Source organism: Egretta garzetta, unplaced genomic scaffold (genome assembly GCF_000687185.1).
Source record: "Egretta garzetta isolate BGI_Z169 unplaced genomic scaffold, ASM68718v1 scaffold426, whole genome shotgun sequence".
NCBI classification, from domain to species: Eukaryota; Metazoa; Chordata; class Aves; order Pelecaniformes; family Ardeidae; genus Egretta; species Egretta garzetta.
The window spans coordinates 2,098,011-2,121,249 of NW_009259977.1; the positions used below are offsets into that span (position 1 = coordinate 2,098,011).

General features: G+C 51.9%; 1 protein-coding gene across 1 annotated transcript in view; it reads left to right on the forward strand.

The window, feature by feature from the left end:
- The window catches only part of LMF1 (lipase maturation factor 1), a 216,502-nt gene extending 194,887 nt beyond the window's left edge, over positions 1 to 21,615 (forward strand). Inside the window, exons 10-11 of the mRNA XM_009640418.2 lie at positions 9,226 to 9,338; positions 21,399 to 21,615. Of these exons, the coding sequence (XP_009638713.1) occupies positions 9,226 to 9,338; positions 21,399 to 21,573 (288 nt within the window). The 3' untranslated portion in view covers positions 21,574 to 21,615. The remainder of the gene's footprint in view (positions 1 to 9,225; positions 9,339 to 21,398) is intronic.
- Positions 21,616 to 23,239: the final 1,624 nt, after the last annotated feature.

The following is a 23,239-nucleotide window of genomic DNA, read 5'->3' on the forward strand; positions in this document are numbered from 1 at the left end:
GAGCACAGCCGTCACCTCCCCAACGCGGTGGCACCAGGTGGAAATGGGTCTGTTGCCCCTTCGGAGACAGCCCAGTGTATCCATCCTGTGCCCCTGCAGCACCCCCTCGTCCCCTCCTGCCACTGGGGACCTTTTCATCATCCCCCCAGTGCACACAGGTCTCCCTGAAGCAATTCCAGGTCTTGCTTAGAAGAGGTATTAACAAAAGGGGCAGAAAGGAGATAAAAAAAAACCTTCTCAAAAGCAGGGATGACTCTTGTTGAAAGCAAGTAGCCTAGGCACAGCAGCAAGCATTTTCAAATCTGGATGTTCAGGCGTGTGAATACCTGCTGAAGCATGGAAGTAAATCCCATTTGGAGTGGCCAAACGTTTGTTTGAAAACTGTGAGCTGTGTGTTTGGTGCCAGCTGTCGTCTCGGGGAAGGCCGGCGGTGCTGCTGTCGTCCTTGTGCTGCTGCTGCCAGGAGAGCTCACCGTCATTTGGGTGTCGTTTAGACCTGAGTCACGCAGAGCTGCAGAAAGGATGAGAAACCAGAAGTCGAAACCCCAGAAGAAATTTGGGAAGCCAGGCAAGTTTTGCAAACCCTGTACAGTAGTTTACGGAGTCCATAAAACCAAGTGACTTCAGCCTCTGGATTAGATTTAATTTGTTTTTAAAAGTTCTGGATTTTTTCTATGCCGCTGCTCGCCGTCTGCCCCATCGCTTCCCGAGCAGGCGGCCGCAGGGCTAGTTTTGCAGTTCGTTGGCGGTGGCCAGGTAAGGAGCTGACATATCCAGCTCTGACAGGCTGCAGAAAAGCTGGGGACTTGGGGGGAAGGTATTTACCATCCCTTTGTGCTGCTCCTGACAGGTTCCTCTTTGCACCTCATCACCGCTTGACATATGACGCCTTCCTCCGCTCGGGGTTTCCTGCGAAACTTTCCACCTTGGCTCTAGCTGCAGGATTCGCTTTGAAGAGCCGGAGCATGGGAAAGCCAGGCCCTTGGCACGGCCCTGGTGCGGGAACGGGAGGAGCCACGGTGCCACTCCACCTCTGAATCGCAATTTATTAGTTGACTGCCTCTTAATTACTGTTCCAGTAGTGCCATAATTACATATAATGTAACATGGCATTATTTTCCAGGAAACAATTTTCGCGATGTTAATTTTATTATCTAAATATAATATGCCTTTTCACTTGTATTCTAAATCCCCTCTTTGTTTTCGATGTCTCGACATCCCGAGGGTGCTGTAGCTCTGAATTGAAGCCCTTCATTTCCTTCTGGCAGGGCCATAACCCGTCCAGAAACATGTCTGCCTTGCTTCTTGCCGTCTGCAGAAGGGGAAAAACCCCCCCCAGCCAGTAGCGGCGTGCGGAAATCTGTGCGATCTTTTTCAGTTGTTTCTCAGCAGCCGCCTTGGACGGGACCCCCTTCTCTCCGTCGCCTGGCCGATAACCTGGTCACCTGTGGGCAGAGCGGGCTGGGGTGGTCTCAACAAACATAGGGTGTCTGTTGGTCAGGAGCTGATGTTCAGGTGCTCGTGGCTGAGGTCGGTCGCTCCGGATTACCTCAAAGCAATTTAAACCAAGGTCTGAGCCAACTTAATGCATGTGCACATTTTTAACAGGAGCTGCTGCTGATTGAAAAGAATGGCACAATGTGCTCGTTGCATCTGCAGATGCCACCACGCTGAGAGTGCAACAGCGGATAAAAGGGATAAAAGCCCAGCGATCTTGCTGGTTTTGGTCCCAGCAGAGGGGAGAGGCGTGCACAGGGCCGCACATGGGCAGGACCCGTCCCCTGCCCTGGGAAGAGATGGAGCAGAGCATCGTGCTCTGGGGAAGCCTCTTGGGCTGTGTGCATCACCAGATGAGCACACTTATGATGAGGCATTGTGAAAAGGCCAGCACAATACCGTGACAGGCAAGCAGGCGTTTGGCATGCATGGTGTCACCCTCCCACCACGCTCAGCCGAGCATCCAGCTCAGGAAGGATGCAGCCAACTGGCAAGGGTGCAGAAGAGGGACCTGCAGAAGGAGCAGAGGTGCAGAAACCTTCTCCCACGGCAGCAGAGCAAACAAATCTGCATGGGCGTCCCAATGTCAAAACAGGTTGGAATAGGAGAAAAACCCCGGCAAAGGGGAAAGCAGCAACCTGTTTCCCGTGTCCCTGTGGAGAAGAGAGGAAATAATGAGTGAAATGGCAGAATATGATTTAATGTCAAGAAAATTCAGGCTGAGCATTAGGAAAAACTTCCACCCCTTGACCTTTTGTTGTGTTCGTGCAAAGTCGCCCTGTTTTTACAGAAGCTGGAGACAAGTTGTTAAAGCTTTGTCTCTCCTCCAGCTGCTGGTGGCACTGCTCCTGTAATTATTTGACTTCTCGGTTATGGTTTGGCGTTCATAGAAGGAGCCCAGCCTGCACAACCCAGAACTGAGCTGTGCTGTGCCACTGGTACAACAAGCATTACAATTTTTGGCAGGCCGTGGGTGAATTCAGCATCATTAATAAATAGCAACCAGAAAACAAAATACTGCTCATAGTTTTGGGGCTTCAAGTTGGTCACTTTTCCTGGTAGCGGGATGTCTTGGACTTTACAAAAATCCGTTGTTTATCGTACCAAAGATTTTTTCTTCACCAGTGGGCAGCAGTGGAAAGCATTCAGCGCTCTGAATAAAGAAAAATCAAAGGGAAGGCTTTTCCCCTCCTTACTATGGCATGAAGGTTATTTATTCTGTTTAGGGACTGCGTTTGGTCAACGTGAAGGCACGCTCTTGGTGCTTACCAAACAATAACTACTCAAAAAATAACAAAGCTAAGGCCGCCTTCATATTGGTTTTTAAAGCCCAGCATCTGGTGGAATTGTACCTTGAAGCTGCTCCAAAAGTCACTGAATGTGGGGACGGACACAAAAACTGCCCAGACTGGTGGCCCGCATTGCGGTGTCCTGTGGGGCTCCCCACAAACTTTCAGCAGGCCCACTGCAGAGCAGCATCTGCCACGCGCTGAGGAGCAACGTGCATCTTCCAGGTACAAAGCCTAAGTTTATAAAGAAACATCAGCTGCCTTCTGAAGAGAGGAGAAAAACTTCAGCAATGGGATTGATGCTCTGAGGCTCTCCCCTGGGTGCTAACAGGGAGCTGTGACGGAGACTTCATGTTATCACATGCAAACTGGAAGAGCTGAGAAGAAGTAACCCTGTTTGTAGAGAAGACAGGTTAATATTTTTGTGAAATGTTTTATTCAAGCCTCTGTTATCTCAGTCTTCCAGCCAGAAGGTGCTTACAGGAAAAAGCTGCGTGGCAGCAGAATGGAGGAGGAGGGGGGTGTAATGTAATAAAACCTAAACCTCACGTGCAGTCTACTAAGCACGGCCTTTTACATTTCCTTTCTTCCCCCTTCCAAAAATACAGGCCTTGGTTCTCTTCCACTTTCCATGGCAGCATTCATACATTTTGGTCCATGTTCAGCACTCAAGAATTTTATTTTCGTCTTTTAACTGCCATTACTTGTCTCCCTGCGAGTACAAATAGTTTGGAGACTTCATGTTATCACATGCAAACTGGAAGAGCTGAGAAGAAGTAACCCTGTTTGTAGAGAAGACAGGTTAATATTTTTGTGAAATGTTTTATTCAAGCCTCTGTTATCTCAGTCTTCCAGCCAGAAGGTGCTTACAGGAAAAAGCTGCGTGGCAGCAGAATGGAGGAGGAGGGGGGTGTAATGTAATAAAACCTAAACCTCACGTGCAGTCTACTAAGCACGGCCTTTTACATTTCCTTTCTTCCCCCTTCCAAAAATACAGGCCTTGGTTCTCTTCCACTTTCCATGGCAGCATTCATACATTTTGGTCCATGTTCAGCACTCAAGAATTTTATTTTCGTCTTTTAACTGCCATTACTTGTCTCCCTGCGAGTACAAATAGTTTCCAACCCCTGAGCTGCATTTAGTCAAACTGCAAGCTGGATCACGAGCAGACCCACCTCTAGTGGCAATTTTGTGATGGAAGTGTCCAGAAACCCAGATCAGACTGATCGCCTATCGTGCCGCAGACTGTATAAATACAGAGCAAGACCTTGTCCATGCAGGGAATGATTATTGTCTGCGGTGGCTGTTGTACCTCCCTGTCTAGACTCTATTCTGGAACAAAGTGACTTTTCTTTCCCAGTGCCGGGGTGATACGGGAGCTATGCCAGGTGCGCGATTTCCCCGTATAGGTGAGATCTAAGAACCAGTTCCCAAAGCCTTGCTCCGCCTTTTATTCCTCAGCCCAGCTCTGCTGCGCTCTGCGCTGCACCCGTCTCCTCCGGGGGAACCTGCTGCTTTCCCAGGCGTGTGTGAACAGAACAGTTTAAGGGATGGCTTTTAGTGAGGCTTGAGGAACTGCCCCCACTGAAATGCTATACGCTGAGCCAGACCTGCGGAGAAACGGCTTGCCAATTTGGGAAACGAATATAAAGAGGGGATGTGGTTATTGGAGATAATGAGAACTGATGCAACCTGACGTAGCCTTTGACCTGCCTCAGTGGAGTCCCTTGGGTAGCGGGATGGTAGCAGGCGGCGGCGAGCTGGAATATGATAAAAAAGCAAAGGATCGCATTAGTTATGCCCTCTTTTCTGTGGGAGATGGATTATTCCTCCAGCTGATAACTCAAGTTCCCTAAACAGCAACAGTTGAAGCTGCTCAGCTACAGAAGTGGCGACAGTGGGGTAAATGGCAATGTGAATATTGGGTGAAAGCATCCAGGATGGTGGAGTTGCTGCTTTCCAGCCCCAAAGTGGGTAGGTTGTGATGCGAAAAACGCCCCTTACAACACAGCGCGGGAAATGTAAACCTCCCCCACCCCTCCATCATCCGCCCTCGCACACCGATGCCGACGTGAAACCGTGCAGGGCTCCCAACCACGTGAAATAATAACGCGGGGCTCCTGTGCCAAGTTTCCAGCTGTTTCCACATGTGCCTCTCATACTGACCTCCTCCCGTGTGCCTGTGCCAGGACCGAGGTTCAATAAAACGCCACGCTAAGCCACAGTCCTTTTTCATTAAATGACCAATTAAAGCTAGAGGAAAAAGCTTATTATTATTATTATTTCAGTTGGGAACATGTTCCCTGTAGCGCCGGGTGGTTTTTGTATGTATTTTTTGCTATTATTATATTCTCTTCTACTTTGTTATCTCCGCAGTTTCGTTGCTGCTGCGTCTGGTTTGCCCCCAGCTCCTTGCTGTTGCCTGACTTAGCAGTGATTTAGTTTTAAATTCTGTAAAGTTATTAAATGCTTCTGTATACAAGTTAAGGTACTCAAGGTGAGAATGCCAAGTTTATATGCTGGTAAAGCGTGTAAGTGGAGAGGTCAGAGAATAAAAACAGTTGTAGAGAAGTCTTGGGGCAGCGTTGGCGGTGGTACCCAGTGCATGCAGTGATGCTCAGCTCCTCACATGCGGGTGGGGAGAAGGGGCAAGCCCCTGTCCCAAAGCGAGACTGGCACAGAAGGCCAGGGGCAAGCAGCTACCCGAGCACCGCACGGGGTTGGAGCCCATCGGGAAATAAAAGCTCGTGGGGTCTTAACACCTAGTCCCAGGTCCTCTGTGTTAGTCCACTGTGTTATACCCAAGACCTGATTTTCAGAAGTGTTGAGTGCTGGTACCAGCTGCAAGGACAGGCGAAGATGATGAGGCTCCCAGGAGAGCTGTGCCTGCTGCGTTTCTGAGGGTCTGCACGGGCTCTCCGTGAACACAGAAAGGCTTCAACTTGGGGGAGAAGGTAATGTTGCTCCAGGAACCTTAACCTCTGCCTGAGCTGCCTTTCTGCCCATCTTTGATGATGGGGGTTTTGTGCATTTAGGTTCCTTAGTTGCTTTCTATGCTAAAACAGAAGGAAAACTCTCAAAAGATAAAGGAGGGAGTCACGTCCACATCCATGGTGGGCTGCATCTCCCCGGGGATGCTCTGTTCAGGCTCGGGCAGCGAGTTGTGCAGCTCAGGGAACGTTGCAGCCTGCTCCGACCAGGAACTTGTAGCAGTTCCCCAGTAATCCCAGCATGGGAATGGCAAGGGCCCTGTGTGGCATGAGAGGAGCTGCAGGCCCAGGTTTTGGAGGACAGGAGGCAGTCGCAGGAGTCTCGGTCTGTGCCTGTGTCTTGTTGGAGATGCAGGGAGACGGAGCAGCCTGGGGACCTGCATTGCTGGTGCAGGGTCTGTCCCCAGCTGCCTGTCTTTGAGCTCAGTGAAGATCCAAAACCTAAAGATGAACCCAAAATGTGCATGCATGCCCTCCTTAAAGCAATGTGTGAATCTGTCCTGGCTTTCCTATTAATGCACTGGATGGTTCAAGCTCTGACTCTCCTGTTTTGCACACTGGGAGCTGGCAAAAGTAGAGCGCAACGTCCTGGCCATCGCAGCTCTGCAGACAGCATTTGGGTCTGGGTCTCACTAGATCCACAGGCAGAGGAGCTGTCACCTTCCCACCCTGTGGTGTGACGCTTCCCTGGACACAGCCAGATCTCCTGGACTTTTTTTTTTCCCTTCCCTTTGCCACCATATCACTTTACAGAGTAATGAGTTAAACAGCATGGTCGTTAGTGCAGCTCGGTTCTTGCGTGCTCCCAGCATCAGCGGCGTGCGATATCTAAGCCTTCGTGCTGGGGGAGTGCGGGGGGGCTGCACCGGGTGGAAATTTCTCACTGCAGACATTGCTGGGGCCAGACATGTTGTAAATTTTAAAAGAAAAACACTTTACAAACCAGAAGTCCAACTCTCGTGCTCACGGAGCTGCTAATTAACAATTTGGAGACCATGTGACCCAGGGACCAGATTCCACCGTTACAGAGCCTCATGGTTTTCAACCAGGCTTTGGAGATTTGGGATCCTCCGTAATGCTCTAGCGCTGGGAGTCTGGTGATTTCTGTTTCTGTTCTTCTCCAGCTTCTCCCCAACTCACACACAGGAACCTTCACACCTCCCAGGCCCCCTAGAAATAGCGCTTAAAATCATACAGAGCACTTTAAAAAGGGATCTCCAGGGAGGCACAGGATGCTGAAGGCCTGACCCACAGTATTTGATTGCCTGCAATTTCTGTCGCACCTCTCGGGAGGTCCCTGCTCACAGCCAAGGATGCCCTGGGCTGCAGGTCCCAGTGTGGCACCCACCTTCTCAAAGGCCAGCCTGAGCCGAGCATCTCAGCACTGCCGAGCCATCGAGGGGCACGGAGTCGCTCAGCGTGGTTGGGAGTCTTGGCATGAGTCGTCCCGTGAAGCGTGATGCGGTCAAGCCCTTGGCAGGGATGCTGCCAGCTTTTCTTGCAGCCCTGCCAGCCCTGGCGGGGTTATTGCAAGAGTTACAAGGTTCGTGCTTAACATCTCATGTGATGCCAAGCTCCTGGCTCCGGAGCTCCCCTTCCAGACCACTGCGCCGGAGCCACAGTGGCCTCAGTCCCACAGGCGCTGAGGTTGCCCTGTCCCACCTTGAGACCTGCCATCACCTCTGGGGACAGGGAGATGGGAGAGAGGGGGTGGCACAGGGTGTCCATGGAGAGAGGGGTATGCCAGAGGTTAAATGGTGCTTGGGGGTGACAGAGCACGGCACAGGGCTGGCGGTGGGAAACATCCCGGGATCCACCACCCATCGCTGTCAGTGGAATGAGCCACGCGGTGAGGCAGGACGGAAGCAGGCGGATGGAGAGAGTAATCTGTTTTAAAAAGTTGTTGGCTTAAATCACTGTGGTTTTCCTCTAAATTGTGATGAGCACGGGTCAGAAACCCTGCGAGGTGGAGCTGCTGCTTGATAGGGCCTTTCCACCAGTGTTTGGTGTTTTCCATCTCGTTTCTCTCCTCTGTTTCCCTTAGCAACGGAAATAACAAACTTTACCATTAGAAAAGATTTGCAGAGCAACTTTGCCTTGATGTTCTGCATTAGTCACAGTCCTGCAGGTACAGCTGCCGGGTTTCGCTTTCCCACAGTGTCCCCTACTGCTTGCATTAAAAAATCCATTTAGGTACACATTAAAAAAAAGGAGGGGGCAGGGGGGGAAATCTTAATGGAAGTATAAGGCACAGAAAGTCACCAGAAGGAGAAATTATTTTTATAGAGCCTGAGCCAGAATCCCTGTGAAGAGCATGAAATGCCTGGATTCCTGGAGGGAGGTAAATGCAGAGTCAAGTTCTGCCACTGCAGCTTGGACCACAGCTCCTGAGGGCTGATCTGCGCCTTTCCAGGGGCTGCGTGACTCAGGGTACGGCACGTAACGAGGACAGAGCAGATGAAAGGGAATAAAGAGGATGCAAGAGAGAGGAATTGGGAGTAGGGAAGTTGCTTTCTTTTCTCTCTGATAACACAACAAGGGATAGCGACCTATTTTAAAATGATGGATGGGTCGTCATTTCAAAACACGCCATTACTGTCCCTCTGTGGAGCTTGCTGCTGAAAGAAATGATTAATAAAGTGTTCGGGGGGTAGACTAGGCAAGAACACCTCCAGCTATGGTAGAGAGACCTAAAGTCAAAAAGAGATTTGTGATCCAGGGTGGAGGAGGAGCCGTAGCTGATGGGTGTTGGCAAGAACCAGGGGTGGTGGGTGCCCCGTACCCAGGGAAGGGCTGTGTGTGTCCTATGCATCTCCTGGACTGGTGATGCACCGGGCTTTCCTGGTAGCACCAGCTGTAGGCTTCTCCCTGGCACTGGGACAAAGCAGTGCGGCGGGCTCGGCAGGGATGCGGGGCTGGCAGAAATGCCCCCTCAGGCATCATGCCTTGAGCAGAGGTCACTGCCCAGGCTGGGTGGAGGTGGAGCTGTATCCCCGACCATTGCCGAGTCTCTGGTCATCAGCTGAGCTGTGGCTGCTGGCTGCAGACACGCTCTTCACCCCCCTCAGCTGTGCCGTGAATTCCTTTGGGGATGCTTGAGATGGACGACGCTACTTTGCAGTTGGGGCAGGCTGGGAGCATGCACGTAGCCGTCCCAGCTCAGCTAGCGAACAACTCACTAAGTCTTGGTGACTTGCACACCCTCAGTTGCGTTCGTACCCTTGGGAATGATTTCCAGTCCTCCCTGCAGATGCCAGAGGGTCTCAGTCTGGACCTCAAGGTGTTGGATCCCATGGGACCTGTTCCTTGCAACACCAGGGAATTCATCGTTTGCTACCCGAATCAGTTGTAATTCCTTCCCAGAGACGCGCAGAAGTCTGTAACACTACTAACACTACGTGTCAAGCCTGGCAGTGCTTAACATTTGTATTTCTTTTTCCTTTCCCAAGACCTACGAGCAGAATGAATGGATAATCCACTTGGCTGGGAAGCTGCTGGCCCAGGACGAGGCGACCTTGTCCTTGATGGCAACGAACCCATTTGCGGGCAGAGCACCCCCACGGTAAGCTTTGAGTTTTGCCAAGTTTACCCAAGCTCCATCTTGTTCCTATCTTGGATGTGTGCACGTGGTTTCTGTTGATGGATTGGGGTTTGTATTTGATGGTACCCAGGCGGTCTTTGGATAGGGTGGGTTTAGTATGAGGACACCCTGAAGAGCTGGTGCTCTGAGCACCTTCGTGCCTTCCTGGTGGGGACATAGGGACCCTTTGGTTGAGCCCGTTCCCAGGCACGTCCGTGAAGGGCTCGGCGTTGCTTCTCTTGGACAGAAATCGTGACTGCTGAAGCAGCTTCCTGCCCGTCAGCTTCAGTTTTTTTACCATGATCACTTTGCGAGCTCAGATCAAAACCACCGTTCCTACCGGCCTACTGAGGTATTTCAAAGACAAAAGAGTCCTGCAAAAATGATTGGTTTTGTGGACACTTGTCTTGGAAGCGTTTGCGTTTTCAAGGAAGAGACAAAGCAAACATCAGCAAGTGAAAGGCACAGATGAAAACTTCTACAAAAGGAAATTTTTCACAAAAGTGTCTATTTTGTTGATGAAGTTATTTTTAGCTGAGAAAACATTTTAAGGGAATTTTGGATCAACTCAAGTAATATTATGCTCTTGCTAATATTTTCCATTTGAGGCTCTTAGGATGCACTGCAAACAAGGGCAACAGCTCACGGCACCGTGTGAACTTCCTCTTGAACCCCGCTGGTGTTTTTCAGCTTTAGCACAGTGCATCCCCCAAACCTGTTGCAGAGCGACCCCTTTTCTAGCTGAGACACTCAGAACTTCCACCTTTTACCAAAGTCCTTCCTCTGAGACGGTTTCTGCATCCCAAGGTGGTATAAATGTATCAGCCCAAGTTGGTTGATACGCTGAGCTGAATGTGTGCCTGTATACAGCCTGCAAAAAACCGGAGCAGAAGCACGGCTCGGAATACAACTGCTCAGAGAGTTCCCCACCATCGTATTTGAGTATTTCTAATAATCACATTTCTGGGGCTCCCCAGGCGTCCAGCCCTGTGTCATAGCGCACAGGCATCTTATTGGACCATCAGTGCAGGCTGATGGCACAGAATCCCTCCAAGTACAGGAGCCAAGGCCGCTGTAAGCACAGTTATTTGGGGTTTTTTGCACTTATGCTCATGCGAGAACACGTTTTCCCGTCGGTGCAGCGTCGCAGAGCAAACTGGTGGGGGCTCCCGGCATGCGGGGCAGGATCTTGCCCATAGCCCAGAGTCTCACAGCCACGCCGGAGTTCCCATAAACGATGGTTTATGGCTCAGAGTGCGTTACAGGGTGCTGTCGCAGTTTGTTGGGTTACACAAGCAGCAGATCTGTTACACACGAGTAATTACACCTTGGCTCTGGTCCAGGAGGGCTCTTGGGGACCTCTATTAATTATTGCTACAAAAGGCGTACTGGGCCAGACCAGCGCAGCCCTTGCCAGGGACGGATACAGCTTTAACGATGTGTATGGTGGGGGTTTAGGTGTGATAGCCCGTCGGGGGTTGGCTTTCCATGCGGGCAGCAGTGCGCTGATGCTGTGCTATCAGCTGGTCTGGCTCCATGACGCTGGGAGCAGCATGCTGTCGTGCCTGAAACCTCCTCACTACAGGCTCTGTTCCCATTTTGGCTGTGTTTTCTTTGTTTTTATGGACCTTGGTTTGAAGGACGTTGCTGCAGCTCCCTGCCACCTCCTTTGGGGGCTGCTGAGCAGACCCTGTGGAGGTGGCACTTTCCTGATGGCCAGGAAAGGGGCACAGTGCAGCCCCAGCACCTGCACAACCACTCACCTGGAGAAGGCGGCGGGCACCTCGTTAGGATGCTAACGAACACCGGCGCTCACAGCAGGCAGAAATTCAGCCCAGTGAGCAGGCTCATCCGTCAGGACCTGTCAGGAGCTGGGTCCTTCAGGAGCTTGTTGGGGAGATGGTGTTGGGGCACCATTTGCGAGACTGAGCTGGAAGAGCGACCAGAGAACCTGCATTGTGTCGGCTCCATCTCAGGTGGAGGTATCAACCAAGTCTCGCCTAACTTTGCTCATGTCCCTGAGGCTCAATGCCATAAATTCACCGAGCGGTGTTCATTGCAGGGCATTCCCTTGCGTTGCTTTTTTTATTTAAAAAAAAAAAAATAGAAGAAACTCAGTCCTGAGTGCCGGCTGACCCTGGGGGTTTTTAGCAGAACCTGGGACCTTTAGACACCAAGTCACCAGTATGAATTAAATGTCCCCTGGTGCCAGCAGCCAGAAGCAATGGCCATCTGGTGGCTGCTGGCAATAAACGGCTCTCACGGTTCACAGAGCGACAGGAGCGTTTGATAATCCCGGAGCTGTTTATTACCACATGTCCCCCGGTGCCATAAACGTTGCTCCTGGTACTCACCGAGACTGAGGCTGAAAACAGGATATCGTAACAGATTAATAATCAAGAAAATGTATATCGTGCCTTGCCTTCCGAGACTTTGCTGTGGACAGGCTGCGCCTCTTCTGCACTTTCTGGCATCGGTGGTGTTAAAAAAAATTAAACTGAAGTAGTCAAACACAGAAACTAATTTTAAAATGAAAATAATGAAGTGGGATGCAGTTGGAATAGCACTACATTGCTCCAGGTGGTGAATAGGGGGGGTTATTTTATTCTGTAACAGGTGAGGAAGTGAAACGTTCAGGAATTTAAAGCAAACCCAAAAGCAAATCTTTATAATTGTTAGTTTTTGCAGGATAATGACTGCAGAGTGTACAGGGGGATACAAGCAGGTCCAGTAAGTAATTACACAGTGGCGTGGATGCTGCGTTGAACACACGGTGCTATAGATCTTGTCGAACAGGGTCTTGATTCATGCCTTACCTGGGTTTATCCGAAGCACAGCCTCTGGTTTCACTCTTTAGCAGCTAGTTTATAGTAGGAAAAGATCAGGATCCAGCGCTGGTTTTATGTGTCAGCTGCTTTTGCTCTGGCATTAGCCTTGCTTTAAAAGTTTTTTCATGGGTCTAGTGTATTTTTGGGTGGCGTAAAATAAAAATAACAATTTACAAATGCTCATTTTGGCTCAGACCAAAACCCAACACCCCATTTCACTCTGGATCCTGGGTTGTGGGGCATGTTTCGGGTTTTAGCATGCCAAATCCAAACACCTGGGACATCAGCACCATCCAGATTTTTACCCAGATGTGGAGGCAAGGGCTGGGGGCACAGGCGAGGGCTTGGCTCCTGCTCTGGGCTCTCATGTCAGTCACCGATTCCTCTTGCTATGTACATTTCTTCAACTATTGTTTGTTTGCTGTTAGCCCTTCTCCTGTGTAAGGGAACCAAAGTGATCATTTGCCCTTTTTTTTGCCTAGTTTTTGTGCCCCATCCCAATTCTGCTGGGTTTACACCGGTGGTGCTTGTGGCCGGTGTGGGCACAGCGGCTCTGCCAGCTGCTTTTCACCCAGCGTTACTTCTGCTCAGGCAGGCTCGCCTGCTCGGTTTGGGGTTTTGGTTTTTTCCTTTAAATTTCAAAAACACCATTTCTTTGTTTAACATCCCCTCGTTGCATGCTGAAGCTCCCAGTGGGGCTGGCAAGCCCCCTGCACCCATGGAGGAGAACCATGGCCAGAACCCGAGCGATAGATCCGTGCCCTCCGATCCAGGTGCAAGAAGTGTAAGGAGAGTCAGTTAGCAAGATACCTTTTTTTTTTTTTAAATTTAGACCCCTTTTGAATCTTTAGCTGAGCGCTGGATGCGGGCATCCTCGGTGCTGACAGCCGCTTACAGCCAGCGACCGCCTTGTTGTTATGATTCCATTTCAGTTGTGAACAAAAGCCTTCAACCTGAGCCTTGGCAGTAACACCTGGAAAGAAAAGACAATTCAGGGTGGCTGTAGCTCTGATGGTTTCCAAAGGGCGTCCCCGCGCCCTCACCCACGAGCTGGAGCCCACCTGCGGCTGCCGCAAACCTGTATTGCACCTTCGCTCCCACCTTCCCCCCAAGGATCGGGCCTCCCTTCGGTAGCTGGGTGGAAAAAAAGCTAATTTTCCTACCATATCCCCCCCCCGCCTCCACTCTAAAGGGAACTTTGAGACTTAATTATTTTCATTCCCTGCTAGACTAAATAATTAGGGGAAGGGACTGTTTTCCTTAAGAACATTACGCTCCATACTCCACGGAGTTTATTCTGTTAATGGAAACTCTACACCTTAAATAGCCAAGGGACTTTCAAAATGAGTTAATGCCTTCGAAATGAAATTTCTGAGACCGAAGTTTGTAGGTTTCTTTACAACTCTAGAAATTATAGTATTTTTTCAAGTGCGATAAACTTGAAATGAGAAACAGGTGAGTGATTAAAAATGAGGGCATTGTTGAGCGCCCAGCCTCGCGGCGTGCGAAGCTTTACTTCAAGCGCGGTGATGTTTGTGGAATGTGGATTTACAAAATATTATTGTGCAGCGGATAGTTCATAAAACACCAGCCATCATAAATCTGAACGGTAGGGCTGTGGCTGAGAAATTAATAAGTGTTTCACACACCGTCATGGAAACAGACTGCAACAATGAAAGAAAACAAAAATCAGGCTTTGCCGACGGAAGGAGGGAAAAAAAATGGGGTTTATTTTTGACTGAAGCGTTGGGTGTCTCATATTAAATCATGTTCACTTAAGGACTTTTATTCCAATTATAGTAGCACTTTGTTGAAAAAGCCCCAACACATAGCTGAAGACCTGCATTTGCAGCAGGGGTGTTGTTTATGGAGGCAGCGCTTCCCGTTTGATGCTACCTGGCTGCAGGGACACAAGAAGAATACAGCGTTTGGTATTTTTCTTTTTTTATTTGATCACCCATTTATTTCCCGTTTGTGTCACAGCTACTGGGCTTTATACAGTGGGGGGAAGGTCTGGTGGGATTTTCAGGCCGTGTAAGTCACCATGGACCCTGGCAGAAGGTGTAGGTGCTTTCCCGTGGGACCTGCGGAGATGTACAGCCCAAGCCATGGGAAGGGCTTTGTCTTATTTGCATGATGTAGAAGCCACTTTAGGGGCTGCTCCCTTGGACACCCCCAAGAGGGGTAAAGGCGATTCCGTAGCTATTGAGAGCAGTGCTGAGAGCAGGCAGGGGTTGTGGAGTTATTGGAAAATACAGGCCTCATTGGGATGTAGGTGGAAATGGCTGTGCTGGCACTCAGCGGGACCCAAACAGGCTGGAGAGTTGGGCAGAGAGGAACCTGATGAATTTCAACATGGGCAAATGTCAAGTGCTGCCCCTGGGGAGGTTTGACCCCAGGCACCAGTACAGGCTGGGGGCTGACCAGCTGGAAAGCAGCTCTGCCGAGAGGGACCTGGGATTCCTGGTGGATGACAAGCTGACCATGAGCCAGCAGGGTGCCCTTGTAGCCAAGAAATCCAATGGCATCCTGGGGCGCATCAAGAGGAGCATGGCTAGCAGGGCGAGGGAGGTTATCCTCCCCCTCTGCTCTGCCCAGTGAGACCCCATCTGGAGCACTGCATCCAGTTCTGGGCTCCCCAGTTCTGAGAGGGGATCTCATCCACACGTACAAATATCTGAAGGGTGGGTGTCACAAGGATGGAGCCAGACTCTTCCCAGTGGTGCCCAGCGCCAGGACAAGGTTCAGAGGTTCCAGTTGAACGTGAGGAAGTACTTCTTGACTTTGAGCGTGACCAAGCCCTAACACAGGCTGCCCAGGGGGGCTGTGGAGTCTCCTTCTCTGGAGATATTCAAAGCCCGCCTGGACGATGTCCTGTGCACCCTGCTCTGGGTGAGCCTGCTTGAACAGGGGGGTGGGTCTGGGTGATCTCCGGAGGTCCCTTCCAGCCCCTGCCATTCTGGGATTCTGTTCTGCAAGGTCTCTCCCCAGAAGTCTCTAGAGGAGGTGGGAGCAGTGCTCCTGGGCATGGGACGCTCTGTGGGGATGTGAGTCCTTCAGGGTTTGAACTTGGTTTTGCTGAGTCCCGAGTGCCTCCCCTCACACCAAGGCATTTCCCTGCCAGGACCAGTCTCCCTCCACATATCCATGTGGTCCCTGCTCCTGCATAAGGGAGTGGTGTAAATCCGCAGAGCCCCCAAAGCCTATCTCACAAGCACTGGTGTCTTCTGCACAGAGTGAAATATTTTTTGTGGTTTTCACCCTGAAAAACAGCTTTGCCAGCAATGAAGCTGTCCGGGGAAGAGACAGAATCCTCAGAGGTGAAAAAGTACAAACACGTTCTTTTGGCTTTCTCACTGGGTTTCGCCATGGTGAAATGTTTTGTTGCAGTTCGTTTCTCCTTTCCCTGTGTACTATAATTAAAAGGAAAATCTTCAATTTATCATCTACAACTGCCTGACAGGAGGGGGTAGTGAGGTGGGGGTCAGGCTCTGCTCCCAGGGAACGGGTGATGGGACGAGGGGAAATGGCTTCAAGTTGTGCCAGGGCAGGTTTAGGTTGGACATTGGGAAAAATTTCTTCCCCGCAAGGGCTGTCAAGGACTGGAAGGGCCTGCCCAGGGCAGGGGTTGAGTCCCCATCCCTGGAGGAATTTAAAAGCCGGGCAGCCGAGGTGCTTAGGGCCATGGTTTATTGGTGGGATGGCAGGGTTAGGGGAACGATTGGGCTTGGTGATCTTAAAGGGCTTTTCCAACCTGAACGATTCTGTGATTCTATGAAAATTATGGTGCCTTGATATTATCAGGATGAAATGATTCCGCTGCCCGGAACGAAAGTTTAAGGGATTTTCTTTTGATAAAAACAACCTCAGTCTTTCAGGGTTGTCAGGGAGGGCAGAGCTCATCTCAGAGCATCGGGATTTCCCCCAGGGTGGGATATCTGGTTTCCAGCCACCTCTGCTCACAGTGGCAGAGGCAGCCGTGGGGCAGCTTCACCGTGGCTGGGCTGCCCTGCATCTCCCGTGGCCATGGGAGGCCTCTCCCATGGCATGGGCAGCTCCTGCCTTGGCTCCAGCAGGAGCGTTGGCCCCATCACACCTGCGAGACACTAAACTGGAACCCACACGCTGGGACTGCCCATGCCGAAAGTAATCCCCAGCCTGTGCTGAGAGCCCTGCGGAGAGCCAGGTTTCCTTCCCCCAAGGTTTGCTCAGCCCTCGGTATAGATGCAGCCTCTGAGCCTCCCTTTCTAACCTGTCCATGGGGGAATAAACCCACTTTCCCGTCTCCCGAGAGAGTTTTGAGGATGCTCCAGCTCTGCAGGACCAGACCTTGCGGGAGCCTTGGAGAAAGAGAAGTCAGCAGCGTCGAAAAACAACCCATAAAACTGCCCTTATTCTGCAAACTTGGGCCAGGATGAATTTATGATCCCTCCTGCTAACAGGGCTAGAATAAGCAAGAAGGCCGATGATGGAGGCTCTGTTGCTGTAATGAATTTGTACTTTCCACTGCCACTTGCTCCCTGATTTACAATGGAGTGGGGAACCTCGAGATGAAAAAAAAAAAAAAAAAAAAAAAAAATGCCTAGATCGAAAAGACGCCCCGTGTTTTGGTTTCTTTCTTCCCTCTCCCACCCCGCCTTGCCCTGTCAGGCCATTAATTCTAACAGAAACCACCGGCTCTGGTTTTTTCCCTCGAACCCCTCAGCTGTTGCAGGGAGACAGCTGCACCCTCTGGAACTAATTACAGCTGTCTGGGAGATTTAGCCCTCCGTCCCAACAACTCCAGTATTGCTGCTAATTTTTAACACATACAGTTGGAAGATGTCATAATAGGCTGATATATGATCGAATCTTAAAAGCGCTATGGCGCAGCTGCTACTGGGCATCTGGCGGGGCGAAGATATTGATTTAAAAAATAATGCGTATTATTTTTAGCCATTCTGCCTTTCCCCGAGGCTGTAGCTTTGCCCAATCCGGGTGGTGATGGAGAGTGGGTGCTTGGCCAGAAGGGTGGTGGCAGGCAGGTCCCAGCTTCCCGTGTGGGATGCCGGGTCCTTCTGGGCGGCTCAGTGGTCCTCCCCCTTCCAGCCGACTGCACCGGGATCAGCGCCGTGGCTCTGCCGCATGGCTGCTGGGCTCGGAAGGAGTGGCCAAAGGGGCCCTTCTGTCCCTTGTCCTCCACCGCTGCTGTTGGAACAGCAGAGAGGGTTTTCCGTCTCCTGGAGGAGAAATGTCTGACCTGCTTTATCTGACCGTATCTTGTTTCTTGCCTCCGAAGTGAATATTTTGCCCTCCTGTGTCTCCGAAGGGACCTAACCTGGGCTCCGCTGGTTCAGCCTGATGCTTCTTCTGAGCCACTTCCCCTCACGGCTGTGCCCGGTGCTTCCCGGGGAGCTGGGAGTTGCTGCTGGCTTGCGTTGGCTCAGTAAATCCTGGGAAACTGCTTGCAGCCAGGATTGTCCTTCCTGACCTTTCCGTCTGTTTCCTCCAAAACACAGGTCTTGCTCATCCTTCTCTGAGTATGAGTGACACCCTGTGGCACTTGACTCCTTGTAACATAGATGAAATCAGAAAAGCTTCGTCATGACCTTCTTGAGGACACTCCCATTTCGCCAGAGCAGCAGGCAAGGCTCACGTGGGCCGGCAGCCTCCTACATCAGAGGGGGCCTGGAGACCTGTGGGTCCCTTCCCCCAGCCAGAAGGTCTTTGTGTGAGCCCCAAAGTTGCACAAAACACCAGTGATTGCTGATAAGATGATCTGTAGCCTGTAGCAGTGTCTGGGTCTGCAGGCGACCATGCGTGTGTGCGCCGCGCTTGAGTTACAAGCTGTCCAGGGCTCCAGGTCATGGTTGTAAACTCCGTGAGCCCTGCAATGATGCACTCCGGGGTGTTGATGCTTGGGCCCTGTTAGTGCAGGAGCCCGTTCACTCCCTGAACCCCAAGAGGAGGGAGCAGGTCCAGCGAGGCAGCGCTGGCGGAGTTCGCAAATCCTGTAACTTCAGGACTGAGGCACCCAGGTAGATTATAAATACTTGGGGTGGCTTGTAAACTCTGTGAGCCCTGAAATGAGGGGCTCTGGTGAGTATTAAACTCCGCAGCTTTTACATCCCTGAGCCTTGCAAGGAAAGACTCCCGCGGGTTGCAGGTTTTCTTCATTTGTCCCATGGCTCCTAACCCCGGGAAGGGTGGAGAGGACGGAGAGCATGGAGTCTGGATGCTGCCATCGTATGCTGATGCTCAGAGGTGTCCTGGTGCTTGGAGGCGTCCTGGTGCTTGGAGGCGTCCTGGTGCTCGGAGGTGTCCTGGTGCTCGGAGGTGTTCCCGCTGCAGTCTCTCCATCCTGCAGCATACGTTGGCTGCTGCAGCCACGTAAGGCTCCATTGACCAGAACAGAAACCTTCAAGTCTTGAATCCCAGCAAAGTGCAGGACAGCAAAGAGCCACGGGCTGTGGTGCAGCAGAGCTTTATAGCTCATTGCTGGCTGAGTGGTTCAGCTCCTGGAAGAGCTCAGCCCCATGGAGTTTACAGACTCCACAGCCCGCAGAGCCACGCGTGTTCCTCCTCCTTGGATCCTGCCATCCTGCTGTGGACCGTGCATTCCAACGTTCCAGCTCACGGCTCAGGTGGAGCGGGCTGGGGGAAGCAGAGTGGCCGTGGCTAGGACAAGAGGGTGGCTGAGTTTAGATGTCGGGGTCTTGGGTGGACACTTCAGATTGATTTAGGCTCTGAACAGAAGAGCCCGAAACATAGGCAGATAGAAAGGCAAACTTTACGCCACAAAAATGCATCTTCAGTTGCATGTGGTCACTTTAATGCTCACACGGTTCTAGTTTTACATGCCGCTCCCTTTGATAGCAAACATTTTAATAGACAGAGAACATATGGGAAAAATCATACCGAATCAGATGATAGGTATTATTTAATCTGGGCTGGCAAGCCCATCCGAAAGGGACAAGGAAATTTTCATTCCAGAGGGGTTACAGGACAGTCCTTGAGGTTGGGGAGAAGGCGCTTCTGTGTCTTAGCAGAGACCTGGCATCGCCCGAGGTCTCCTAGGCCTGCCCCAGGAGCTCAGATAAGGCAACTGCTCTCTGCATCCCTGTCTAGAAAATGGGAACTGTGCCCAGTGGTGTTTGCAGATAGCTCCTCCAGCACGGGGCACCCTGTTACACCCTTATTGTGGGCATACGTGGAGATGAGTCCAGCTCAGCAGGTGCTCTGCAGTCGCTTTGTGAAGACAAAACCCCCAAAAGCCAGCCCCAGTGTGGCAGGCGGAGGAGGCCTTCAAGCAGGAGAGGGACTGACGTAAAATTGGCCACTGAAGGTTTTTTGGGAGGTGGGTATGGGGTTTGAATTCAAGAAAGCCAGCAAGCAGCAGAGCTTGGAAATCTCTAACCATCCCGGACAGGAGCCTGCAGGCTACCTGGACCCGCGGGACCATTGCTGTTCAGTAATGCTCTAATTATTAACAGGAAATTTTGTGCTCTTGCGAAGAGAACACTGTGGGAGTAACACTTCAGCCCTCGTCTGGCTTCTACCAGCCTCAGAAAAGGCGGGGGGGAGAGAGGTGTAGAAATGGCCCAGACTGTAACGAAGCCGGCAGCTGCAGGGCAGCGTTTATGGTGATGAGATGCAGGTTTGTGCACCCCGAGCCCCCAGCCAGGGCTGGGGCTTTGCCCCCGCGTTACCTTCCTGTATGTGAGGGCAACGAGACAGGGTGCCGGGGCGGCCCGGGAGGCTCTGCCACAGAGCAGAACGACATCGGGCGACACCTCCGTCCCCACACTTCCCTTAGCACCCAGCCCTTACCCCTAGTTTAAATTAAAGCTGTCCCAGTGCAGCTCCAAGCACTTTGATCCGGGCTTCCTTGGATCCCCCCTTCGTTCTCAGTAGAAATATTTGGAAACATGGAGATATTTGTCCTGATTTAGTTCCAGACAGGAGATAACCAGAAAACAGGCGATGCTGCCGGTTGCTGCGAGTCAGCAGCCAGCAATGGGCATGATGAACAGCTCCGTGTTCACGTGTTTTGGTAGGAGAATCGTTTCTGCTAGCAGAATCCTTTCCATTTCGCTCATCTGGGTGCCCAGCAAGATTTAAATTGAGATATCAAGATGTGATTACAGCCAACCTTTTAATTGGGTGCAGTTTTATCCATCATCTGCAATGTCCCCTGCTTCCCGTCGCGGAGCCGGTGTTAGGAAGGTGAGCGCTAATGGCAAATATACAGGAGTCGTCCCTAATTATTTTAGCAGTAGGAAGGAACTTTACGGCTGCCCGAGGTGCAGCCCCGGGAGCGAGCAGCTGCGGGAGCGCGGTGCCCTGCTCAGTAGCAGGGTTTGTATTTTAGTAGTGAAGCAAAGCAGGTTTAAATGAGCATTGACATGACTTTGACATTTTTATATTGTGGGTTATTTTATGAACTTATCCAGCAAATGCGGCGATGCACTCTGCAAACAGGGACCACAAGGCTGGAGGACCGGGGTGTTACTCCTTCCCTTGTCAGCATGCCCTACATCAAGCGGGACCAAACCTCCCGAACCGAGCGGCATGGTTAGCCTCCGAATGTGTTTCGCAAGACTGATGAATGCTTCTTTCTGCACTGTTTTAAAATCTCCTTTTCTGTCAACTCCCAGGGCGGCCAGAAAACAGATGCGCTCGTAGCCCCGCTAATAAGCTGCGGAGCAGAAGGAGCAGCCGCTGGCTGGGACCGAGGGATGCTGGGGGAGCTGGGGCGGGAGTCGGGCTCTGTACCTAAAAATGTCCTGGGCAGAAATGCTCCATAGTTGCTATCAGAAAAGAAAAAAAAAAAAATTTCCTGCCTTTATTATTATTCTTTCAAACTGGTGGCAGGGAGGTGTGTGGAGTGTGTTGCGGCGGTGGGGAGCACACAGGGTGGGGGTATTAAAGCTCCTCTGCCTTGTGCATCGTTCCGAAATTGCATCAGGAGGAGCCCGGCAGCTCCCCGGTGCCTCACGCCAGCAGGGATGGCTGCATCGTCACCTCCAGCTGCAGGCATCCCAGGGATGGATGGAGTAGCGGGATGTGGGAGCCAGCCAGGCTGAGCACCCTCCAGCTGACTCCTCCATCCAGCTACGTAAAGGCTTGAAAACTCCACTCCTGGGGGACCGTAAACAGGGTCCGAAGCCTTTCTGCCTCCGCCCAGTGGCGGTGCCAGCCCCTCCTGAGCAGCCTGTGCTTTGTTTCTCTGCAGGTGGATCAGAGGGGAACACTTCAAGTACAAATTCAGCCGACCTGGGGGAAAGCATGCCAGTGAGGGGAGGTGGTGGATTCGGAAGAGGATCGGCCCTTACTTCCCCCCTGTCAACCTCCAGGGCCTGAAGAAGTTTTATGAAGACAGGAATTGGCCGTACCCCCTGCGGGACTGATGGAGGAGGATGAGCGAGGTCAAGAGGGACCGGCTGGGGAAGAGGGAGAGCAGTCAGCTCCCTTACAAACTACTTGTCTTGCTTCTCTCTGTATTTTTTATCCATATCATTGTTTACACGTATTTTACAGAGGTTCCCAGCCAACCTGTCCACCTGCTGTTGTGGGTCTGGTTTGTCTCATTTTTCTGTTTCTTTCTGTTCGTCCTTCTTGCCACGGCCTTGCCTGATGATTGATTTCTTTTGCCAGGCTGCTCCGTTCAGAAGCTCTAGAATTTGGGAAAAAGGTGAACAAATACCGCCATTAGGTTTGGGTAGGTGTTGCTTTCCCTCACCCGTCATCAGGGCTGCAGAGTGATGGCTGCAGAGGCGCAAGGGGAGATTTTGGGGGGGTCTCCTGCCTCAGCCAGTGCCCCCTGTGGCTCACAGGGTCCCTGGGGTCCAGCATCGGGCGAAGCAGCCGGGTCCTGCTCTACAGCTGGCTCAAGCGGAGATGATGCTGGCCCAGCACAGGGCACTGCTCCTCCATCCCATTCCCATCCTCATCCCATCCCATCCCATCCCCACGTGTACCACCAGCACTGAGCCATCAAAGCTGCTTTGTTCTCAACATAGCTGTCCCCAGGCTGCCCTCACTGTCACCCTGGGAAGGGCCCGGTTGCCACCTTCTCGCTGCAGGTTAATGACCGGGCTGAGCTACGTGTCCTGCCCTCCAGCGTGTCCCATGGTTCATCCCTGGGGCAGCACGGCAGGCACGGCAGGGCAGTGCCCCCAGGCTGGGGAAAACACCCTGGGACCTCACCCTGAATTTCCGCCATCCCTCCTGTTTGTTTTGGAGTCTCCCCTCCACTGGCTCTGGGTTTAAAATCACCCCAAATTGTCCCACCCCATGGGTTTTGCTTGGTGAGCCCAGATCACGCTGATGGGAGGGAAGCGAGAGCAAGAACGTGGACTGTGTCTGAAGCAGCCAGCAACTGGCGGGGGTAGTTTGCAATAATCGATCGCTTGTTAGCACATTCTGCTGCCCACGTTTCTTCTTGCAGGGGGGAAAAAAAAGATCAAAGCAACCTGTGTAATGCATAAAACCCCGTTGTACCAGGCTTGCCTGCAGAAAGCCACAGGTTTACTGAGAAACCCGAAATAGCTCCTCGCTGGAGCTGCCCTGTGGGCTCCGTGACTCAGCCAGGAGGACAAGCGCAGCCCTGTGCGGCCACCCCATCCCATGTCCCATCGCTGCCAATGCTCGTGGGTTGCCCCGGCGGCAGCAGCCAGCTTGGAAAAGCGGCCGGAGTCAACAAGTCTGCCGCCAGCCCCACCACGTTTAAACAGGTCTTGTTTTAACGGGCCCCGGCCTGGCAGCGCAGACACGTGGGGCTGCGCCTTCCTGTTTGCTTAACCTGGGATTTTTATAACTGGTGCTTTTTGTCAGCAGCCCCGGGGCTGAAATTCGCCTGTTTGGGGAGCTGGAGCAGCTTGGTGCTGGGGGTGTCTGGGCAGCCGGTGTTCAGGAGGAGCCGAGCATCCCACGGGCATGGTCCAGCGCCGCCGGCACAGCCACGCACCCAAGAAGGGGAGGGCAGGGAGCAGCACAGAAAGGGGCTTGCCAGGCTTTTTCCCCTGGGTTTTTGCAGCGATGTTCACCTTGGCTCCCTGGGGAGGATTTCCAGTG